The 19,006-nt window shown below is 45.1% G+C and overlaps 1 protein-coding gene and 1 gene segment (V, D, J or C); one reads left to right on the top strand and one right to left on the bottom strand.

Annotated features, from left to right (window-relative positions):
- Nucleotides 1–19,006, bottom strand: part of LOC140128465 (immunoglobulin heavy constant mu-like) — a 476,316-nt gene that overhangs the window by 205,906 nt on the left and 251,404 nt on the right.
- On the top strand, nt 12,185–17,832 carry LOC140128496 (uncharacterized). Of its 2 annotated transcripts, none has more exons than XM_072150205.1 (5): nt 12,185–12,331; nt 14,181–14,255; nt 14,343–14,402; nt 17,104–17,474; nt 17,586–17,832. In XM_072150205.1, exons 1-5 carry the CDS (start codon nt 12,329–12,331, stop codon nt 17,782–17,784), a joined length of 708 nt encoding a protein of 235 aa, XP_072006306.1. In that variant the 5' UTR covers nt 12,185–12,328; the 3' UTR covers nt 17,785–17,832. The 2 variants fall into 2 exon arrangements, with proteins under 2 accessions (XP_072006306.1, XP_072006299.1); XM_072150198.1 differs by lacking the exon at nt 12,185–12,331 and adding an exon at nt 13,146–13,887.

The following is a 19,006-nucleotide window of genomic DNA, read 5'->3' as shown; positions in this document are numbered from 1 at the left end:
CATGTAGTAAAATGCCAGCCCTGTGTAGTATATAGCCAGCAACTGTGTACTACATACACAGCCTCCTTTAGTATATAGACAGCCCTCTTTAGTATAGAGCTAGCCATTCCCCAGTTTGTGCAGCACAAAAAAAAATACTCACCTTTCTGACGCCGCAGACAGGTCCTCGGCTTCCTTCAGCAACGGGTCAAGGTCCGTGCAAGTGGCCCAGCTGGCGTAAACTATGACGTATTCTATAGTGAGACTATACTATTCTCCCCAAGTATATATTTAAAATCCCCTTTACAAAAACTCAACAGAATGTGACTTTTGCATTTAAACATAAACGGTGATCCCTTAAATATATACTATGCCCCTTCAATGTTTTAATTTAGTGCCTCCTCCTGATTAAATATGTATACTTTACCCATTCAATTATTATAAATGTATTTATTAGTGCCTCCTAATTCATTGACATATATGTAGTGCTGCCAATTTATTGTAGACGAAACAGCACCCCTTGAATTAGATAAAAACCTCCACCATCTTATAAACTACCCCTCTTAAATAAAATATATAGCTTTCCGAATTATTTGTATACAACACGTCCTAATCCCACATAGAGGTCCCCAAATTTGAAGTACAGCACTCCCCTAAGGCTAAGTTTACATTACTTCTAGTTTTGTCCTTAACCCTCTTCTTTTGCAAAAGATCATTTTACACTTAATACTGTTGGTATATGGAAACACTTCAGTCTTCCATTATTTCTCATAGACTTGCATACTTCGAAAGTCAATCTTCACCTATCTGCGAAATTATGGCACAGAAAAGTCCAATAATTGGTTGGTTGTGAAGGGGTTAATGGCGAATCACAGCTATTAATATGTTTTTATACATGTCCTCAGTCCATCTGTGCTTGTCTAGCACAATAATATTTCCCTGATTCTTCAGCTTTTGCTCCAGTGAGTTTGAGATAAACTTCTCCTTTATTTTTATCTTTTGAGAGTGTTAACCGACTTTGAACTGATGGATTGTAAGCTTTATAATCATCATAATCTACCCTGGCCAGCCACTCCAGGCCTTTCCCTTCCGGCTGTCTGATCCAATTTACACCATACATGTTGGTGCTGTCAGTGAGGGAGGCTCCGGTCACCTTACAGGTCAGTACCAGGGTCTCTGTTGGCTTCACCATCGGGGGACCAGACTCTACCATAGAGCTCTGTCCAGTGACACCTGGAAATGAAGAACAGCATACATTTAAGTTATCAAAGCCATACTCTCTATTTCTAGCACTATGATTTCACAAGCAAATGTTACTCACATTGTAGAATGGATATAACACACAGGAGTAACCACAGGAGATTTCTCATGTCTGCTCTGAGAGGAACTTTTTTCAAAATCCAAGTTGTTATTCTGCTCAGTGGACATATTTTGGTTTTATTTGGTTATGTTTTGTTTATATTTGGTTATATTATAATTATTTCAGGTTATATTTTCTCCATATAACCATGAATAATACTGCATATATTTACATACATAAATGCTGCTTTTATAACAAGACTGTAATCACTGAAGGATTATTATAATCATATCCTACAGTCAGGTACCAACCATGTTTCTATCATGTTAGGAAATGTTAAATGATGTTACACTTTCCATCTTGTCATTGCCAAGTGAGGCATATCAATGGAATTATTATACAGGTATTTACTTTGTTTTGAGACAAAGGAAATATTGCAACTTTCATGCTGCAATCATTTAATGGAATATGTGTTACACACACCCAGATCTCAAAATTAAATTAAATTGAACCTAATGAGTCACTTTGAACATCTCCCTCCATAGCTGTAGATTGCCTCTCTTTCCTCCTTTTTAGGGTGATGCCACACGTCATGTTTTTGGACCGTTTTAAAGCATCCATTTTCAGACCGTTAAAATACATTTTTAAATTTTTACCATGTGTTTGGCTGGTTTTAATCTGTTTAACAGCTGCCTACACTTCTAGAAATGAAGATAAACAGGTTTAAAGCAGCCAAAAACATGGTAAACATTCAAAAACGCATGCTTTATTACGGGCCAAAAATGTGACATGTTGCATCACTCTTAAGTTTTTACTAGGCATCTACCTCCTTGAAATACCTAGGTGTTGAATTGCATTCTGATTATCAGCCACCTTTCAGCTGAACTTTCTCTCATGGCTAGGCATAGTCCATGAGGAATGCTGCAGATGAACAAAGCAATATATTTCATAGCTTTGGCGGTGTGCAATTCAAAATTAATTTCCATTTAAGATTTTGTACTATTTTCAGACCCTTCAAGGCCCCCACGTGACTTGTGTGTCATGTGTGGGCTAAAAGGTGCTGCAACTGTAGCTTACTACACTTTATAGATCTAAAAGTATGGGTGGAATGGGTCTCCCTGACCTCTGAACTTACTAATTGGCTTTCCACATGTTCCACGATAATTGATTAGTGTAGGCATGGTTCAATAAAACCCTGGGTGTATCTGTATCAGTCTTTTACCACCATACATGGCAGACCTTCCAAGACTCAGGCCACTGAACTTTTAGAGTTCATCTACTGTAGGCCAAACTACTAATTTGTTGTAGGGATACTTGCATACATTCCCATGTCCTCCCTGTAGCTTCTTTCTGATTATTGGATACCTGGATTTACCTCCAGGAGTAGAAGCCACCTCACGAGTCACCCCAAGTTGTATACTGTATATTGTAATGGAATGATGATGCTAATGATAAATAGAAACCCATCAATATATGTACTCACATTTGAGTATATTATACAGATGTATATGTTGCACACTCCACTTTGTACAGCAATGGAAATGTACTGTGTATATACCTTTAATTGTTATATGTTTAATAAAGAAGGGGGGCCAGCTTACCAAAGTGAGAGCAGCAGCACGGGAGGATTATGGGAAGAAGAAGGGAGGAGTTAACGGTCAGTAGTTGCAGGATGATGTAAGAGGAGACAGGCAGGAGAGCCTGAGGCCGGCGCCACACAGGGCGCTTTGTCTGCGCTTGCAAACGCAAACGCAGACAAAGTCGCGCCCACCGGGGCGGGCCTCGGCCTCTATGGAAACGCCTGCGATCGGGAACGAGCCGCCGGTGTTTTGCGTTAATTTAACGCGAAACACCAGCGGCTCGTTCCCGATCGCAGGCGTTTCCATAGAAACGCCGATGCGATCGGGCCGAGGCCCGCCCCGGTGGGCGCGACTTTGTCTGCGTTTGCGTTTGCAAACGCAGACAAAAGCGCCACGTGTGGCGCCGGCCTGAGGAGCCAGGCCAAAGCTGAGGCTGAATGAGTTAGCACAGCTAGAAGAGTGTTATGCATGTGAGGAGCGCATTGACGAGCACATTAAGGAGGATAGCTCACCAAGGTGGCCAGTGTACAAGTGTACAAGAGTTGTTTCTTTGAGCGCCACCATCACCACAAGGCAAGTTATATACTCTTCTATTCATCCCCTGAGAGCCAGGGTTAAACATCACGCTGATCCACAACACCTATCTCTTAAGGGCTCAGGTCAGCAAATATCCCGACTGGCGTCACAAATAATTCCCTACAACTCCTCCCCCCCTTTTTCAGTAAGCACAGTGACGGCCCCTGGTCCCCCATTCCCCATTTAGAGAACCTCGGCCTAAGGGGACGATGTGCCACATATACATTGTGTCACAGTCAGTGGACTCCCTGGACCACCGCAGGAGATAACGATGCCAGCCGCAACCTGTGAGCGGAGTGTAAGTGGACTCCTGGTCTTTGCCAGAGCCTGCCGCAAAGTGGGATGGTCTTGCTGCGGCGGGGAGCCACCAAGTCGCTTCACGGGTGCGACTAGGCCCGCGGTGGCAGCCAAGGTAGAGACACATGGATCACGGGTAGGCAGGACCATGGGAAGGCAGGACCACGGAAATACAGGACCACGAGAAGGCAGGACCACGGGAGGACGGCTGGCAGGACCTCGGAAGGACGGCTGGCAGGACCTCGGAAGGACGGCTGGCAGGACCTCGGAAGGACGGCTGGCAGGACCTCGGAAGGACGGCTGGCAGGACCTCGGAAGGAAGGCTGGCAGGACCTCGGAAGGACAGCTGGCAGGACCTCGGAAGGAAGGCCGCAGGATAACCAGACCGCCACAGGATAACCGGACCACCACAGGATTATAGGACCACCACAGGCTTAAAATTAGTTGCCCTATGACATATCAAAAGTTTTTTGAAATGAAGGTTACTCTTTAAGGATCCTCCAATGCATCGACAGGATATCCTTGACCTGTTGATAATGGAATTCAAAGGTCCCTATAATGTGTGTTGGTGTTTGGGAGGTATCCCTTGTTCTAGGATCCAAAAGAGAGTCCCCATACTTACGATAGCCTTGTGATGGGCTTCTCCATTATCACGAAACCTTAAAGGGAACCCTTCACCACATTTTTCACAAATACAGGTAGTGACAGGTTCCCATAGAGCCCTAGCAACTAACTGACACCCTTGTTTTAGCTAAAATGATTCCTGTGGGATTCCTATATTTTCAATTTTATAGTTTTACCTGGTATCTAAGCTTGTCTACAGCGAGTCGAGGTGGGGGTGTGGCCTCCTAGGGCTCATTCCAGCAGCTCCTTCCCATCATATATCTGTATGCAGCTGTAATGTCATGTGACCAGGGTGACATCTGCAACACCCTCGCCGATGCAATGGCGAGGTAGTGCTTGCGAATACGTCCCACCTGTAGGTAACACCACATTGCACTACATGGTCCTTATAGGATCAAAGGGGAAATTGCAGTGGTTAATCCTGCCTGGCAAGGCAGATGTTAATAGGTGATGTAATTTCTATTATCCAATGATATGTGTTGCATCCTGTCTCTGTGCACTGAGAGGTAATTGGAGGAGCAGCCACCACCTGACCAAAGGGAGGTAATAAAACCCCCTAGCCTGGAATGTTCTAGAGGAGAAAGAGAGAAATCTCTCTCAGGAGAGAGACCGGTCCTAGTCAGGCCCTCTGGGTCTGCAGGACGTAAGCAGAGAGTAGTTAGCTGAGCAGCAGCTCAGAGACTCTAGCATACCAGACCAGTGCAGGAAGAGCCTAGCCCCTGCCTGAAGTGGAAGCTAAGACTAGAGGTAGTGTAGTGAGGAAAAGGGGTATCATTCCTACCTTCAAGGGTGATACCTGAAGAGATCCAGGACCGAGCTGAAGCCTCCTCTAAGGACACAGCTGCCTCCCAGCCTGCCCTTACATCCAGGCTGGTGACCTACATCCTGCGGCTCCCTCCAAATACCTCTCCAGTACTCCATCTACCTGTTAAAGGCACGTTTGCTGAAGTTCCTGCGGTTCCAATAAAGAACTGTAAGTTGTTTTCTTCAACCTCTGCCTCCGTCTGGTCCCTGCTACTACAACTCCCATCATCACCGGCACCCTGTCCATCACCCAGAGACTCACACTCGGGACAGTAAGGGGTTGCCCCAGGGAGATCCGCTATAGCAGCCTCTCCCTCATCATTTCTTGCCAACACCACCCTGCTGGAGACCTGCCAGGCTGTAGGACAGCCCTCCGGTTCCCCCGTACCAAGCACCGTGACAATAGCGTGCTTAGGCCGCAACCGCCAGCCACTCCGGTACAGCGGGCCCCGGCTGACTCCAGGCCTCACCGCAAGGGCTAGGCCCCGGTGGGGGATGTTGCAAGTGGCGTCACGAACAGGATATAGACTTCTGTGCCTTATTACGGCATTAAAGACTTTCCTTTATTAAAAGACTGTGCTGCCTAACCCTGCTGCCATCCGGGTTTAGGCCTAAGGACTTGTACGTTTCTGGAATGAACTGTGTTATACTGCTGCCACGTGCGGTCGAGCGCCGCTCCCGCACTCCAGAGGTTAATCCTGGCAAGAACTGTACCAGCTCTGCTACATCCGGCGCTGCCGCGCCCGAAGATTTTTACCTCAGAAACTGTGGCGCAGCAAATAATTCCAGCCCGCCAAAACCTTCACTGGCGGGAAACCCAGATGACGCATCAAGCTCCACCCACGCGCAAAGCGCGCGAACCCCGCCTCCTGTGGCGCAGGAAAAATTAGAGCCCGCCACAGCTCTTGGCGGGAAGGACTCGGACTCCTCCCACTGGCTCGAGGCGGACTTCCTGCCCTGCCTCAGAGAAGCGCCAGAACTGGAGTGGACTTTGGACAGCGAGGACAACGCCATGTGGGGTCCTCCGCCTTTCCCTCCTGTGGAGCGTCCGGAGTTTTACGAGGTCCTAGAGACTATGGTGGTGGTCTCTGCGCAGCCTGTCCGAAGACCCTCTGCTGGACATCGGCTGCACCGAGGATTGACTCGGGCCTTCGTCACCAGGACATGCTACCAAACGGTGACGCGGTACCAAATCCCACCCGGGCGGTTCCTCGTCCCTATCCCGGCTACCATCCCGGTACCGCGGGTCCACGTGGAGGCGCCACGTGGGGAGGCCCCGACTCCTGCTGAGCCAACGCCTGGGCCTAGTGTGGCCGCTCCACCTGCTCCGAGGCCTACTACTCCTGCTGCGCGGCCTGCTAGCCCCGCTGTAGTGGTTCCTGACCCTCCGGTGGTTCCTGCTCCTGTTCCGGCACCTACCTGTCGTCCAAGGAGATCCGAACCTGAACCGGAGCCGCGAGCCCCAGCACCGAAACCTCCGCAGCCACAAGGCCGAGGTGAGGCCGCCCGTCGGCGACTCCGAGACGCTGTCTCGGACCAGCGACGCCGAGAGAAGGAGGCCCAGCGGTATATGGCCGGCCGATCTACAGCTGGAGCGTGGGTCGAGAAGAATCGCACCACCGGCATGGTCCGGTTCTTCGACAAGCGGAAGGGCTATGGCTTCGCCACCCAGGACTACACCGGACGGGAAGTATTTATACCCCGCCGGTCCGTCAAGAGGCCTGATCTGCCGGAGAGCCAGCACAACCTGAAGCCAGGCGAGTGCATTGAGTTCTCCCTACAAGAGGGACCCCGAGGACCTTGGGCGGCTGGTGTGATCCGGATCCCCGACTCCGATGAGGACCGTTACTTCCCGCAGGATGACTGGTATGAGGACGACGAGTGGCCGGAGTCTCCGAACACCTCTTCTTCCTCGGGTGCAAGTCCCCGGGCGGTCACCCACGTGAATGCCCCATCCACAGTAATTGTGAGTACGGGTCCCATTGCCATCCATGGGCCGGGCATGATACAGGGCGCCACCCCCACCGTTTCCCCTGCCGGGAGCATTGCCAGGTCCCACGGCTCTTCTGTGGGAGAAGACATCCCGGCTAGCGAACCTTGTCCGGAGGTTCCATCTAGGCCCACATCTCCCCTGGCTGGTTACCAATGGGGTGATGACCCGGCCCCGGAAGAACCGGAGCTGGAAGGAGCCGCGGCGCGGCCGCTGGGCTCTGTCTATTTCTTCATGGACCCCTCTGTGGTCCCTGGCTCAGTTGAGCCCCCGGCTGGAACAGCCGACACCCCGGGCGACAGCGCTCCTCCCCCTGAAGGTCCGGAGGATGTTGCTGCACCTGCAGTACCCACTACTGCCACCGGGTGTCCCCAGCCGGTACCTACTCCCGCTGAGGATGCACAGGATTCCCTGCAGGAGCTGGACCCTGTCTTTGCTGAACCCAGCGATACTGACTAATCCCTGAAGGGCTGTAGCCCACTTCAGGTACTGTACATATTGTGTATATTTTTGTCCTTTCCCCAAAGAGCCAGAGACTTTCCTGAGACTCTTACCCTTATTTATCTCAGTCAAGAGATTATACACTGTCATGTGCTATGATAGCACCCTTCCTCTGCCACAGCAGAGATTTCTTCAAAGGACTCTGTCCCTCTCCAAAAAGAGGAGACCCTTTGCTTCTTCATTGCACTTTTCCCCCACATCAAGGGCTGTACCCAGAAGATGGACTTTGTTGCTAGAGACCTTCTGTGAGACTTTTGCCAGATACTACAAGGGAAAAGTGGCTATTGATTATTATTTTGCACTTAATGCCTTTCCTTTTAGGTACGGACATTATGTTTGCACTTCCATGCCTTTCCTTTGCAGGAAAAGAGACATTTGCTATTCTGCTACCCTGAGTAGCCTACCTCTGTAACGTTTGTAACGTTTTAAGATGTGTACCCATTGAGCTCCTAAGCCAATGTGAGCTTACAATATGCTTGCACCCTGTCTATATGCCAGTAGTCTGCATTAACCTTTTCATAGGCTTTTCAGGTTGTAGTGTGGCTGTGTCGGACCGTCTTTCTATGTAAAACACTGACCGCTACCTGATCCCTCAAACTGAGGTTTGCACATGGGGGTAGTCCGTAAACTGCGGGTCTTTAGGGGACCGGGGGTGTTACACAGTTAGCACCTGGATGCCACTCATACATGGGTAAGGTTGTCAGTCAGGAGGTACTCGTGTCGCATATGCTAATGCAATGCAGATAGACACCATATAATTGCCGCCAGGGAAGAAGCGTTGATCAAACAAATATACAGGCCTTGGTGCAAGGAGTGGATTACAGGACATGACACCACACCTTTCCTACTGTACAGTTCGGTTTAATGGCGTCAGCGACCAACTGTCATACAGCTACATATTTTTGTCTTAGTCCGACACCAACCCAGGTGCCTGTCTCCAGGACCATGGGCGGTTTGTCCCTACACCTCACACAGCCTGCACTTCCCAGAAGTGCCCTTAGCCCCCTCTGTGCCCCAAAACAACTGTAGTCGAGCCGAGGGCGGCTCTTTCAATTGCCCCCGGGGTATGCAACACCCTCGCCGATGCAATGGCGAGGTAGTGCTTGCGAATACGTCCCACCTGTAGGTAACACCACATTGCACTACATGGTCCTTATAGGATCAAAGGGGAAATTGCAGTGGTTAATCCTGCCTGGCAAGGCAGATGTTAATAGGTGATGTAATTTCTATTATCCAATGATATGTGTTGCATCCTGTCTCTGTGCACTGAGAGGTAATTGGAGGAGCAGCCACCACCTGACCAAAGGGAGGTAATAAAACCCCCTAGCCTGGAATGTTCTAGAGGAGAAAGAGAGAAATCTCTCTCAGGAGAGAGACCGGTCCTAGTCAGGCCCTCTGGGTCTGCAGGACGTAAGCAGAGAGTAGTTAGCTGAGCAGCAGCTCAGAGACTCTAGCATACCAGACCAGTGCAGGAAGAGCCTAGCCCCTGCCTGAAGTGGAAGCTAAGACTAGAGGTAGTGTAGTGAGGAAAAGGGGTATCATTCCTACCTTCAAGGGTGATACCTGAAGAGATCCAGGACCGAGCTGAAGCCTCCTCTAAGGACACAGCTGCCTCCCAGCCTGCCCTTACATCCAGGCTGGTGACCTACATCCTGCGGCTCCCTCCAAATACCTCTCCAGTACTCCATCTACCTGTTAAAGGCACGTTTGCTGAAGTTCCTGCGGTTCCAATAAAGAACTGTAAGTTGTTTTCTTCAACCTCTGCCTCCGTCTGGTCCCTGCTACTACAACTCCCATCATCACCGGCACCCTGTCCATCACCCAGAGACTCACACTCGGGACAGTAAGGGGTTGCCCCAGGGAGATCCGCTATAGCAGCCTCTCCCTCATCATTTCTTGCCAACACCACCCTGCTGGAGACCTGCCAGGCTGTAGGACAGCCCTCCGGTTCCCCCGTACCAAGCACCGTGACAATAGCGTGCTTAGGCCGCAACCGCCAGCCACTCCGGTACAGCGGGCCCCGGCTGACTCCAGGCCTCACCGCAAGGGCTAGGTCCCGGTGGGGGATGTTGCACATCATTGCAGGTCCTTCAGCTTTTTATCATTAGAAATCTGTAGACCAAGCATATATCTCAAATCACAGCATATTGTATCACATTAAATCACAGCAGCCTGCATGGAGAAGAGTAGGAGTCCATGCAGGCTGGTGTGATTGTTTTATGTGGTCAAATATGTACATGGAGTATAGTTTGTTAATATTAAGTAGCTTAAAGACCTTTGATGATGTCACCCTGGTCACATGACATTAGGCCACGCCCCCTCGACACGCTCCAAAGATTCATAGATACCAGGCAAGACTATAACTCTGATTTAATGGGGATCTGAGGGAAACTACTTTTAGCTAAAAGCAGGGTGTCAGATAGTTACTAGAGCTCTATAGGAACCTGCCACTACCTGTATTTGTAAAAAACATGGTGACGGGTTCCCTTTAATCTTAAATCAGAAGCATCCAACAGATATTCCGCCTGAATATCCGCCAGACAAATTCCGCCTCAAACAAAGATATTGCCATGGGATACTCCGTTTGAGTGGTTTTGTATAAATGTACAATTTGGTTGTGTTGGTGGATATGTTGACTCAAAGGGGAACATTTATTAAGGGCTTTGCACCAGTTTTCTGTCTGACTTTTGTACAGTGCCGCAAAAATGTTAAAATCTTTATTATAAAAATAAATGTAATCTACTTATGGGGGATTGTTTGCTATATCAAGTGTGGCAGAGTGGTTGCCACTTGCAAATTTGAGTTTAAAGAGTTTGTTACCATTGGAAAAGCTGGATGGAAGTGGGAAAGCTGGGTGTTTTCCCTCTACTAAGCAGTAATTAGCAGACAGCTGGAACTGCAGCATAAGTACTTGGTGCTCACTTCCCCCAGTGGCTTCACCCTGAGGAAGAAATGGGTCAAGCTAAAGACCTGTGGCAGTTGTGGACTATAAACTGTGATGCTGTGAGATTTTTGGTGTGCCAGGTGCCTAGTGAGGTAAATTCGGGCCAAAGAGACTTATAATTTCTTGTTTCTGTTTTATATTGTGCTAAATATAACTGGCTGAGGTCAGAGGAACCAGAAATGTACAATCTGCACTGTGATCTTATTGCGTGCCAGACATATGGTGCCCGTCTACCCCAGGAGTCGACGGTCTCAGGCCTTATCCCTTACATAAGCAAAAGAAAATGGGGGACTGTGCTCAGCTGATTTACTTAGGGCAGACATTATAGGCCAAGTCCCTACAAAAATGATTTGGCCAGTCCTTAAAAATTGGAAGACTCTAGTCGGATATCACTAGCAGAGCACTGACATCAGACCAAGATCAGGTCAAAATCTGACCTTTTCATTGACAAAAAACATACAAGACTGGCCTTAGTCTTTGGCATCAGTACCACCTGTAATGGTCTCATAAATACATCAGTAAGAATTTTTTACACTGAAGAATCTGTTCAGCATTTCCTGCATTTTGCATGCTGTGCGTTCACCAGCACAGAAATATGTTGCTGTGTCCTCTCTTTCCAGAGATCTTACTTCTAAGTAGACTTCATTTTTACTTATGTCTCTTGACAAGGAAATTCTACTGCTGAATGAAGGATTGTAAGCTGAACCTTGGGCATAATTCAGATGAGCCAGAAATACCAATTTCTGTTCAGCATTTTGCCGTATGAAGTCAATAGCGTGGAGCTTACTTCCATCAGTAATTGGAACACCAGTCACCTTACAGGTCAACTTCATCGTCTGTGAAGGTTTAACTATAGAAGGCGCTGAGAAAGACAATGATATCTGAGAGAGGACACCTAGGAAGATGGAAAGACATGGTCAGTAATACTGCTTACACCAAAGACGGGGAAACATTCAGCTTTACTTACATGGCAGAGCTGAGATCACACACAAAACCAGAAGTGCAGAAGACATTGTCGTATAATGAGCTCGTTAATCTCCTTTACTATTTAGAGGAACAGTGGACTGAGTGTAATAAAGAACACAGTTTGGCTAATTTGCATATTCTTGCATAATAAATGAATGCAAGGATCATAAGTGCACAGCTTTGCAGATCTATACATATAGCATACACAATCTATGTACAAGTCTGAATGCAGTTTTTAACTGCAATGTCATAGCATGATCGGTGTATACATAATGTTTTATATTAATAGTCTTTATTAAAGTGTTAACATAGAATGAATGTATCCCTAGACTTTGGAGATCGACCACACCTCCGTCGAGATCTGACTGGGTGACAGCTTTATCTCACATTCAAAGGATGGAAGAGCTTAAAGGGGTTATGCCATGACGCAGTTTTTGTTTTTAATGCGCCCAGAGTGCTATAATTAGTTAGAAAAGATATTCATAATGGACATATTGTATATAATGACCTTTCAATTTGTTTTACTGATGCTTATTTAGCCCCTCTTCTATTCTATACATAAACCAATGGGGGAGGGGCCTAGGAGTTGAGTACGCAGCACTGAGAGAGGCAGTTTTACCACAAGTCCCAGACTGCTTTGCAGCGGCCTCTCTCTCATTGGCCTTCCCTCAGCTGTGTGCTCACTGCTTGCAGAGGCTCCTTCCACCTGCTGTGGTAAAATAGTTCCTGTAGTTACTGATAACCACCTCAGCAGGATTCCAGTAAACATGGTGTGTGTCCATATTATTCCCTCTACCAAAGCCCTAACACTCTATTCCCTGTCCTTTTTCATTCTTGTAAATAAGAAAACAAATGGTTATATAAACTCAATAACCTTTACCTCAGAAAATCTCATTACCTCAGAGATCTCATCTATAAATACTGTCTCCATGCTGCCCATAGCAACCAATCACAGCTCATCTATCATTTCTCCTGAGAAGTTTTAAAATGGAAGCTGAGCGCAGACTTGCTGCTATGGGCAATATAGAAAGGTTTTCTGTGAGAGTTTTTATAAATGAGCCTATTTTTCTATTCATCTCTCATATCTAAATATCTATCTCTCATATCTGTCCATGTCTATCCTTTTCTTTTCTATCTAACTATCTCTTTCTATCTATCTACCTATATTTTTATCTATTGTGTATCTTGTTTATATTTATCTACTAATATATACCTATAGCCTATCTCTCTCATACCTATTTATCTATTGTCTATATATCTCATATTTCTCTCCTTTCTCCTCACATATATCTATAAGCTATCTATCTGTATGATATCTATGGGGGATATTTATCAGGACCTCTGCGCCTCGCCTGAAATAATTGCAAACGCTAGCTTATTGCTAGCACTTGCGATTATTTGCCCTAATCCGCCACCTTCACGCAGTGGGGTGAAGGGGGGGGGTTGTGGCCGGCCGAGTAGAGCATATGATAAATATGCCCCTATGTATAAATCCTTTACCTATCATCTATTTTTCTATCATTCTATCTCATATCTATCCATCTATCTACCACAGCAGCACAAACAAGCAATATACATAGGTATCTCAATAGGTACAAAGTCAAAAACATTGAGGGGGGATTTATCAGAGCTTGTGTGACTGAAATCAAGCCTTGAATTAGGAGTAGTTCATGCATATGGATGAAAATTGTGCCTTTATGCTCTTATGCTACCTCCACATGTGCAAAGGCGAGCACTGCCAGCAGCTCAGTGGCCCAGCACACTATCCCTAATCTGCGCTTGTTTCTAGTGCAGGTCAAGGCACTTTTCTACATCAGGTTAGACCTTGTGAAGAAATGTGAAGAAATGTTGGCGGCACAACCCCAGTCAGATTCATCAGGATTTATCATATACACCTATCAATGCTTCACATCACACTTCTGTGTCCCTTTTTCACTCACACACAATTCTGTTCAATGAATAAAGAGAGAGAAAGGAATGCACGAAAAACGGCCAATCCATAAATTTCACAAAAAAAGCATTTATTTTTATTAATTCAAAAACAAGTGAACAAGTGCTATCACTACATAGCACTTGTTTCACTTTGTATCATTTTAGGCACTAGATAGCACTTGTTTCACTTTGTATCATTTTAGGCACTAGATAGCACTTGTTTCACTTTGTATCATTTTAGGCACTAGATAGCACTTGTTTCACTTTGTATCATTTTAGGCACTCAGGTACTTTGTTGCTGTTTCCTTTTGTATCATAAAAGAAACATGCTACTATTGGGCCCAGTACAATCAGTACCTCTTGTTACATGCTTCTTGTTGGGCTGTGTTTACAGGTGTGTTTTTAGGATTTATACTATATTTTGCATTCTAGATAATAGCATGCTTGATAATGTCTTTATGGAAAAGGTGAAACGTTGCTGTTTGATGGTGGAATAAAAATCTACTTTTTTTCCTTGGAGTGCTGCTTCCTCACTTGCTACAGCTGAATGGGGTTTGTGTCAGAACCTTTTTTAAGACCTGCACCCGCTTTACCTCTACATGTTGCCGCTCTACATCATTTGTTTTCTATCTTACACATCTATTACCACTTAGTTTACATCATGCCATATGCAATCATTTTTTGAAGGCAACAAGTCAAAATTATTACACGGATGATGAAGAATCTTTGACCATATCAGAAACTACAATTTCTTCTTTACAGGTAAATGAAAACATTTTTGAGTAATTTGTCATGTAAGTTTGATTATTAAATTAACTAAATGTCTATTCTTTTAACTACATCTTCAAGCTGTCTCAGCAAGGGGAATCAAGCGAGGAAGACCCTGGCCACGGTCCAGAATATGATGCGGTAATTGATATTTATGCTTCTTCATATGATGCTAGAGTTTAAAGGGGTTTTTTCCACGATTCAAAGTTAGGCCCTATCCACAGGATCGAGCCTAACTTGCTGATCCTGTGGATCGGACCTAACTCGATTTGTGGGAAAACCCCTTTAATAGCAGATTGTTAGATTCATAGCTCATTTTACTGAACAAGAAGCACACAATTTCATCTACTGTGCAGTGGTAGTGCTGGGCTATAGCAGGTTAGTGCCCATTTATTGAGATGGCTGCTGAGCTACAATACACATAGGAAAGGCCAATCTGCTTCCTGCACAAAAGCTGTTAAATTAGCAGATTAAAGGGGCTATGTGAGACACCACTACCCCCCAAAATTAATGCCATGCGTAGTGCATGTGCAGTGTGTGTTAAGTTTATGTGCATTGTGTACAGATTGGGGGTCATTTACTAAAGGCCCGAATTTTACCGTTTAGCGCCGATTTTCCCTGAATTGCCCCGGGTTTTCGGCGCACGCGATCGGATTGTGGCGCATCGGCGCCGGCATGCACGCGACAGAAATCGGGGGTCGTGGCCGTCGGAAAACCTGTCGGATTCGAAAAAAACGCCATATTTTTTTTAAAAAATGTGTCGCTTGACATGCAGTTACCTGCACCCAGGCTAGCTTGGTGAACTTCAGTGAACTCCGACGGACTTCAGCGCAGCAGCGACACCTGGTGGACAATCGGGCGCACTACCTTAGTGAATCGCCGGAAGACACGAACCAGCATCGGAGAACCCGTCGCTGGATCGCGAATGGACCAGGTGAGTAAATCTGCAGTGTATAGTATGTGTGTACAGAGTATGTGCAATATGTACAGAATATTTGCAGTGTGTACTGAGTGTATAATGTAGGTTCAGTGTGTGCTAAGTGTATGTGCAGTGTGTGCTGAGTTTATAGTATATGTACTGAGTTTATAGTATATGTGCAGTATGTACTGAGTTTATAGTATATGTGCAGTATGTACTGAGTTTATAGTATATGTGCAGTGTGTACTGAGCGCAGTGTATGCTAGGTGTGTGTGCAGTGTGTACTGAGTGTACAGTGCATGTGCAGTGTGTGCTAAGTGTATGCGCAGTGTGTACTGAGTGTATAGTGTATGCGCAGTGTGTACTGAGTGTATGCGCAGTGTGTACTGAGTGTATGCTCAGTGTGTACTGAGTGTAAGCGCAGTGTGTACTGAGTGTATGCGCAGTGTGTACTGAGTGTATGCGCAGTGTGTACTGAGTGTATGCGCAGTGTGTGCTAAGTGTATGTGCAGTGTGTACTGAGTGTATGTGCAGTGTGTGCTAAGTGTATGTGCAGTGTGTACTGAGTGTATGTGCAGTGTGTGCTAAGTGTATGTGCAGTGTGTACTGAGTGTATAGTGTGTGTGCAGTGTATGCTAAGTGTTGGTTCAGTGTGTACTGAGTGTATAGTGTATGTGCAGTGTGTATTGAGTGTATAGTGTATGTGCAGTGTGTATTGAGTGTATAGTGTGTGTGGAGTGTGTATTGAGTGTATAGTGTGTGTGCAGTGTGTACTGAGTGTATAGTGTATGTGCAGTGTATGCTAAGTGTGTGTTCAGTGTGTACTGAGTGTATAGAGTGTGTTCAGTGTGTACTGAGTGTATAGAGTGTGTTCAGTGTGTACTGAGTGTATAGAGTGTGTTCAGTGTGTACTGAGTGTATAGTGTGTGTTCAGTGTGTACTGAGTGTATAGTGTGTGTTCAGTGTGTACTGAGTGTACGGTGTGTGTGCAGTGTGTACTGAGTGTACGGTGTGTGTGCAGTGTGTACTGAGTGTACGGTGTGTGTGCAGTGTGTACTGAGTGTACGGTGTGTGTGCAGTGTGTACTGAGTGTACGGTGTATGTGCAGTGTGTACTGAGTGTACGGTGTATGTGCAGTGTGTACTGAGTGTACGGTGTATGTGCAGTGTGTACTGAGTGTACGGTGTATGTGCAGTGTGTACTGAGTGTACGGTGTATGTGCAATGTGTACTGAGTGTATAGTGTATGTGCAATGTATGCTAAGTGTGTGTTCAGTGTGTACTGAGTGTATAGTGTGTGTGTAGTGTGTACTGAGTGTACAGTGTATGTGCAGTGTGTACACACTGCAGTGAGTACACACTGCACATACACCGCACACTCAATGCACACTGCCCATACACAGCACACTCAATGCACACTGCCCATACACCGTACACTGGGTAACCACTGCCCATACACCGCACACTCAATGCACACTGCCCATACACCGCACACTCAGTGCACACTGCCCATACACCGTGCACTGGGTAACCACTGCCCATACACTGCCCATATTTGTAATACTGGAAATGTAATACTCCTCCTCGGCTAAAAATACTCCCCAAAAATAGGAGTATTATTACCTTTCTGGGAAAATTGTCTCTTCATATGGGAGAAAGATGCCTTATTGGCTTGTAATGTTCTTAGACCAGGTTGCAACACAACCTGATTGTGGAGCATAAAATTTCAAACAATTTTTATTAGGCAGATGTTTAGAAGCCAGTACAAACATCACAACAGTGATCATCTACACCATGAACTCACACTTTCATTTTACCCACAGAACCCTGTGTATGACTGGCAGTTGATCCTCAAAGCTACAGGGCTACAATTTAAATGATAATAAAAATCTATTTTTAATTTTTATTTATTTGTCTTTTTTAGGAACTACAGTGGCTAATATCAAGTCTATGTGATACACCTGACCAAGGGGATTCAGATAATGGACATTGCTTCCAAAATGATCCTCGTTGGGGCCCTGGGGAAGAAAGACCAGAACCAGAGGGGGATCCTGAAGGAAGACTTCTTGGCACAGCCTGGTGTTCCTGTACCCTTTGTCACACTATGCCAAGTGTATCTGAAAGTTTTTGTTGCAAAGAATCTGAGGAATTACACGAACTTCCATGTGTAAATGAAAAATGTATTACTGAAAATGCTGGCTTCATAGAGCAGTGTACTTTAAAAGAACACTTGCAAAGGTTTATCACCTTCCTCAGACCCCAACATCGCCATTATTATGACATAAATGATAACCGGTAAGTAATTATTATGGAATAAAATTATTTGTAGTTCTTTCAATATATGTTATGCTTATTATTTGATGTTTTAATACAATTTAATATTTTAACTTTTATTCTTCCACACAGAGCATTGCGTCTGGCCTCATATCGCTGTTTCACCATGTGGGTACATGGCATTTTGGGGAAACATAACAGAGTCCCTATTCCAGCATGTGTCATATGCAAAATCAGAGACCTTTACCCAGATCCAAATGGACAATACACAGGTTTCCAATATTACTTTGATGTTAATCCAGATTTATTTGATATGGACCTAAACTTCTGAGGCTGGTTTGATATGTTTTTGCATGACACTTTTATGTTAAAATTTTTAAATAAAATGTGTTAAGATTCTACATAAGTTTCTGTTTATTTATTTTATAGTCTCTTCTATTTTATACTCTTGTGGTGTTTCCAATATATATTTTAACCTATAGTGTAATAATATGCAAATTTATATTTAAAAATATTCTAGACCATATTTTAGCTGTAATTGTTAGTGAAGGGTAACAATTGTGATAACAAAGTGTGCAATATTGTTTAATAATAAAACTTTATTACCGGGTTGTGATCGGATACATGTCATATAAATATTCAAACATTTAGTAAGAATAGTTTTGGTTTGACTGGCAATCACAAAGAGGGTACATTACACCACAGGTGGTTGTCCACTCCTATGCTCTGTCCATTCAAAGGAAATCTACCATCAAAATCCATCATGATAAAATAAAGTCCACTTACTCATAGATCCAGGCACAGGGACTGTGGTAATCTTCCATCTAAAATGAACTTTTATATTTATGCCAACGATAGATGGGGATTTTTACAGAGCTCCTCCATGCTGTAGCTCCACAGGCTGTCACACTATAATATAATCCCTCAGCACTTCCCCCTTCCTTTGCCTGATGTAATATCACACAGTAGGAGGAGGGAAGTGCTCATTCACAGTGTAACAGCCTGTAAAGCTACAGCACAGAGGTTCTCTGGTAACTCCCGCAGGGACACTTATAGCTCATAATTATAAAAGTTGATATTAGAAGGTAGGAGACCACAGATAACAAATATAAGATGATTACCACAGTCACAGTGCCTGGATCTATGAGTAAGTGTTCCTGGTATATCATGATTAATTTTGATGGTAGATTTCCTTGTAAACGGAATGAGAGAAAATAGTTGACCTCTAAAAATCTGTAGATAGTGTATAAGTTTAGCAAAGCTGACACAATAGTCCTCAATAATTAGGAATATGTCACAGGCAACATTGTTTTAAAGGTCGACCGCTATATATTTTAAATAATAGTAAACAATTGAAAAAACATTTAGTACACTGGTATATAACAAGACAAAACCTAAATGTAGAACATAAAAATTGTGTCTGCACATAATTACAACCCAAGTGCAGGTGATAATAGTAAACTTTGCAATATATTTTGTAAAGGAAAAAATGTTCCAATTTTTGTGCCCCTTTCTTCTCCCATAGTGAGCATCTTAGTGAGTATCTTATAGCC

This window comes from Engystomops pustulosus, chromosome 1 (assembly GCF_040894005.1).
Source record: "Engystomops pustulosus chromosome 1, aEngPut4.maternal, whole genome shotgun sequence".
Classification (NCBI taxonomy): Eukaryota; Metazoa; Chordata; class Amphibia; order Anura; family Leptodactylidae; genus Engystomops; species Engystomops pustulosus.
The sequence above is the reverse complement of the archived record's forward strand: the minus strand, read 5'-3'. Positions and strand labels throughout refer to the sequence as shown.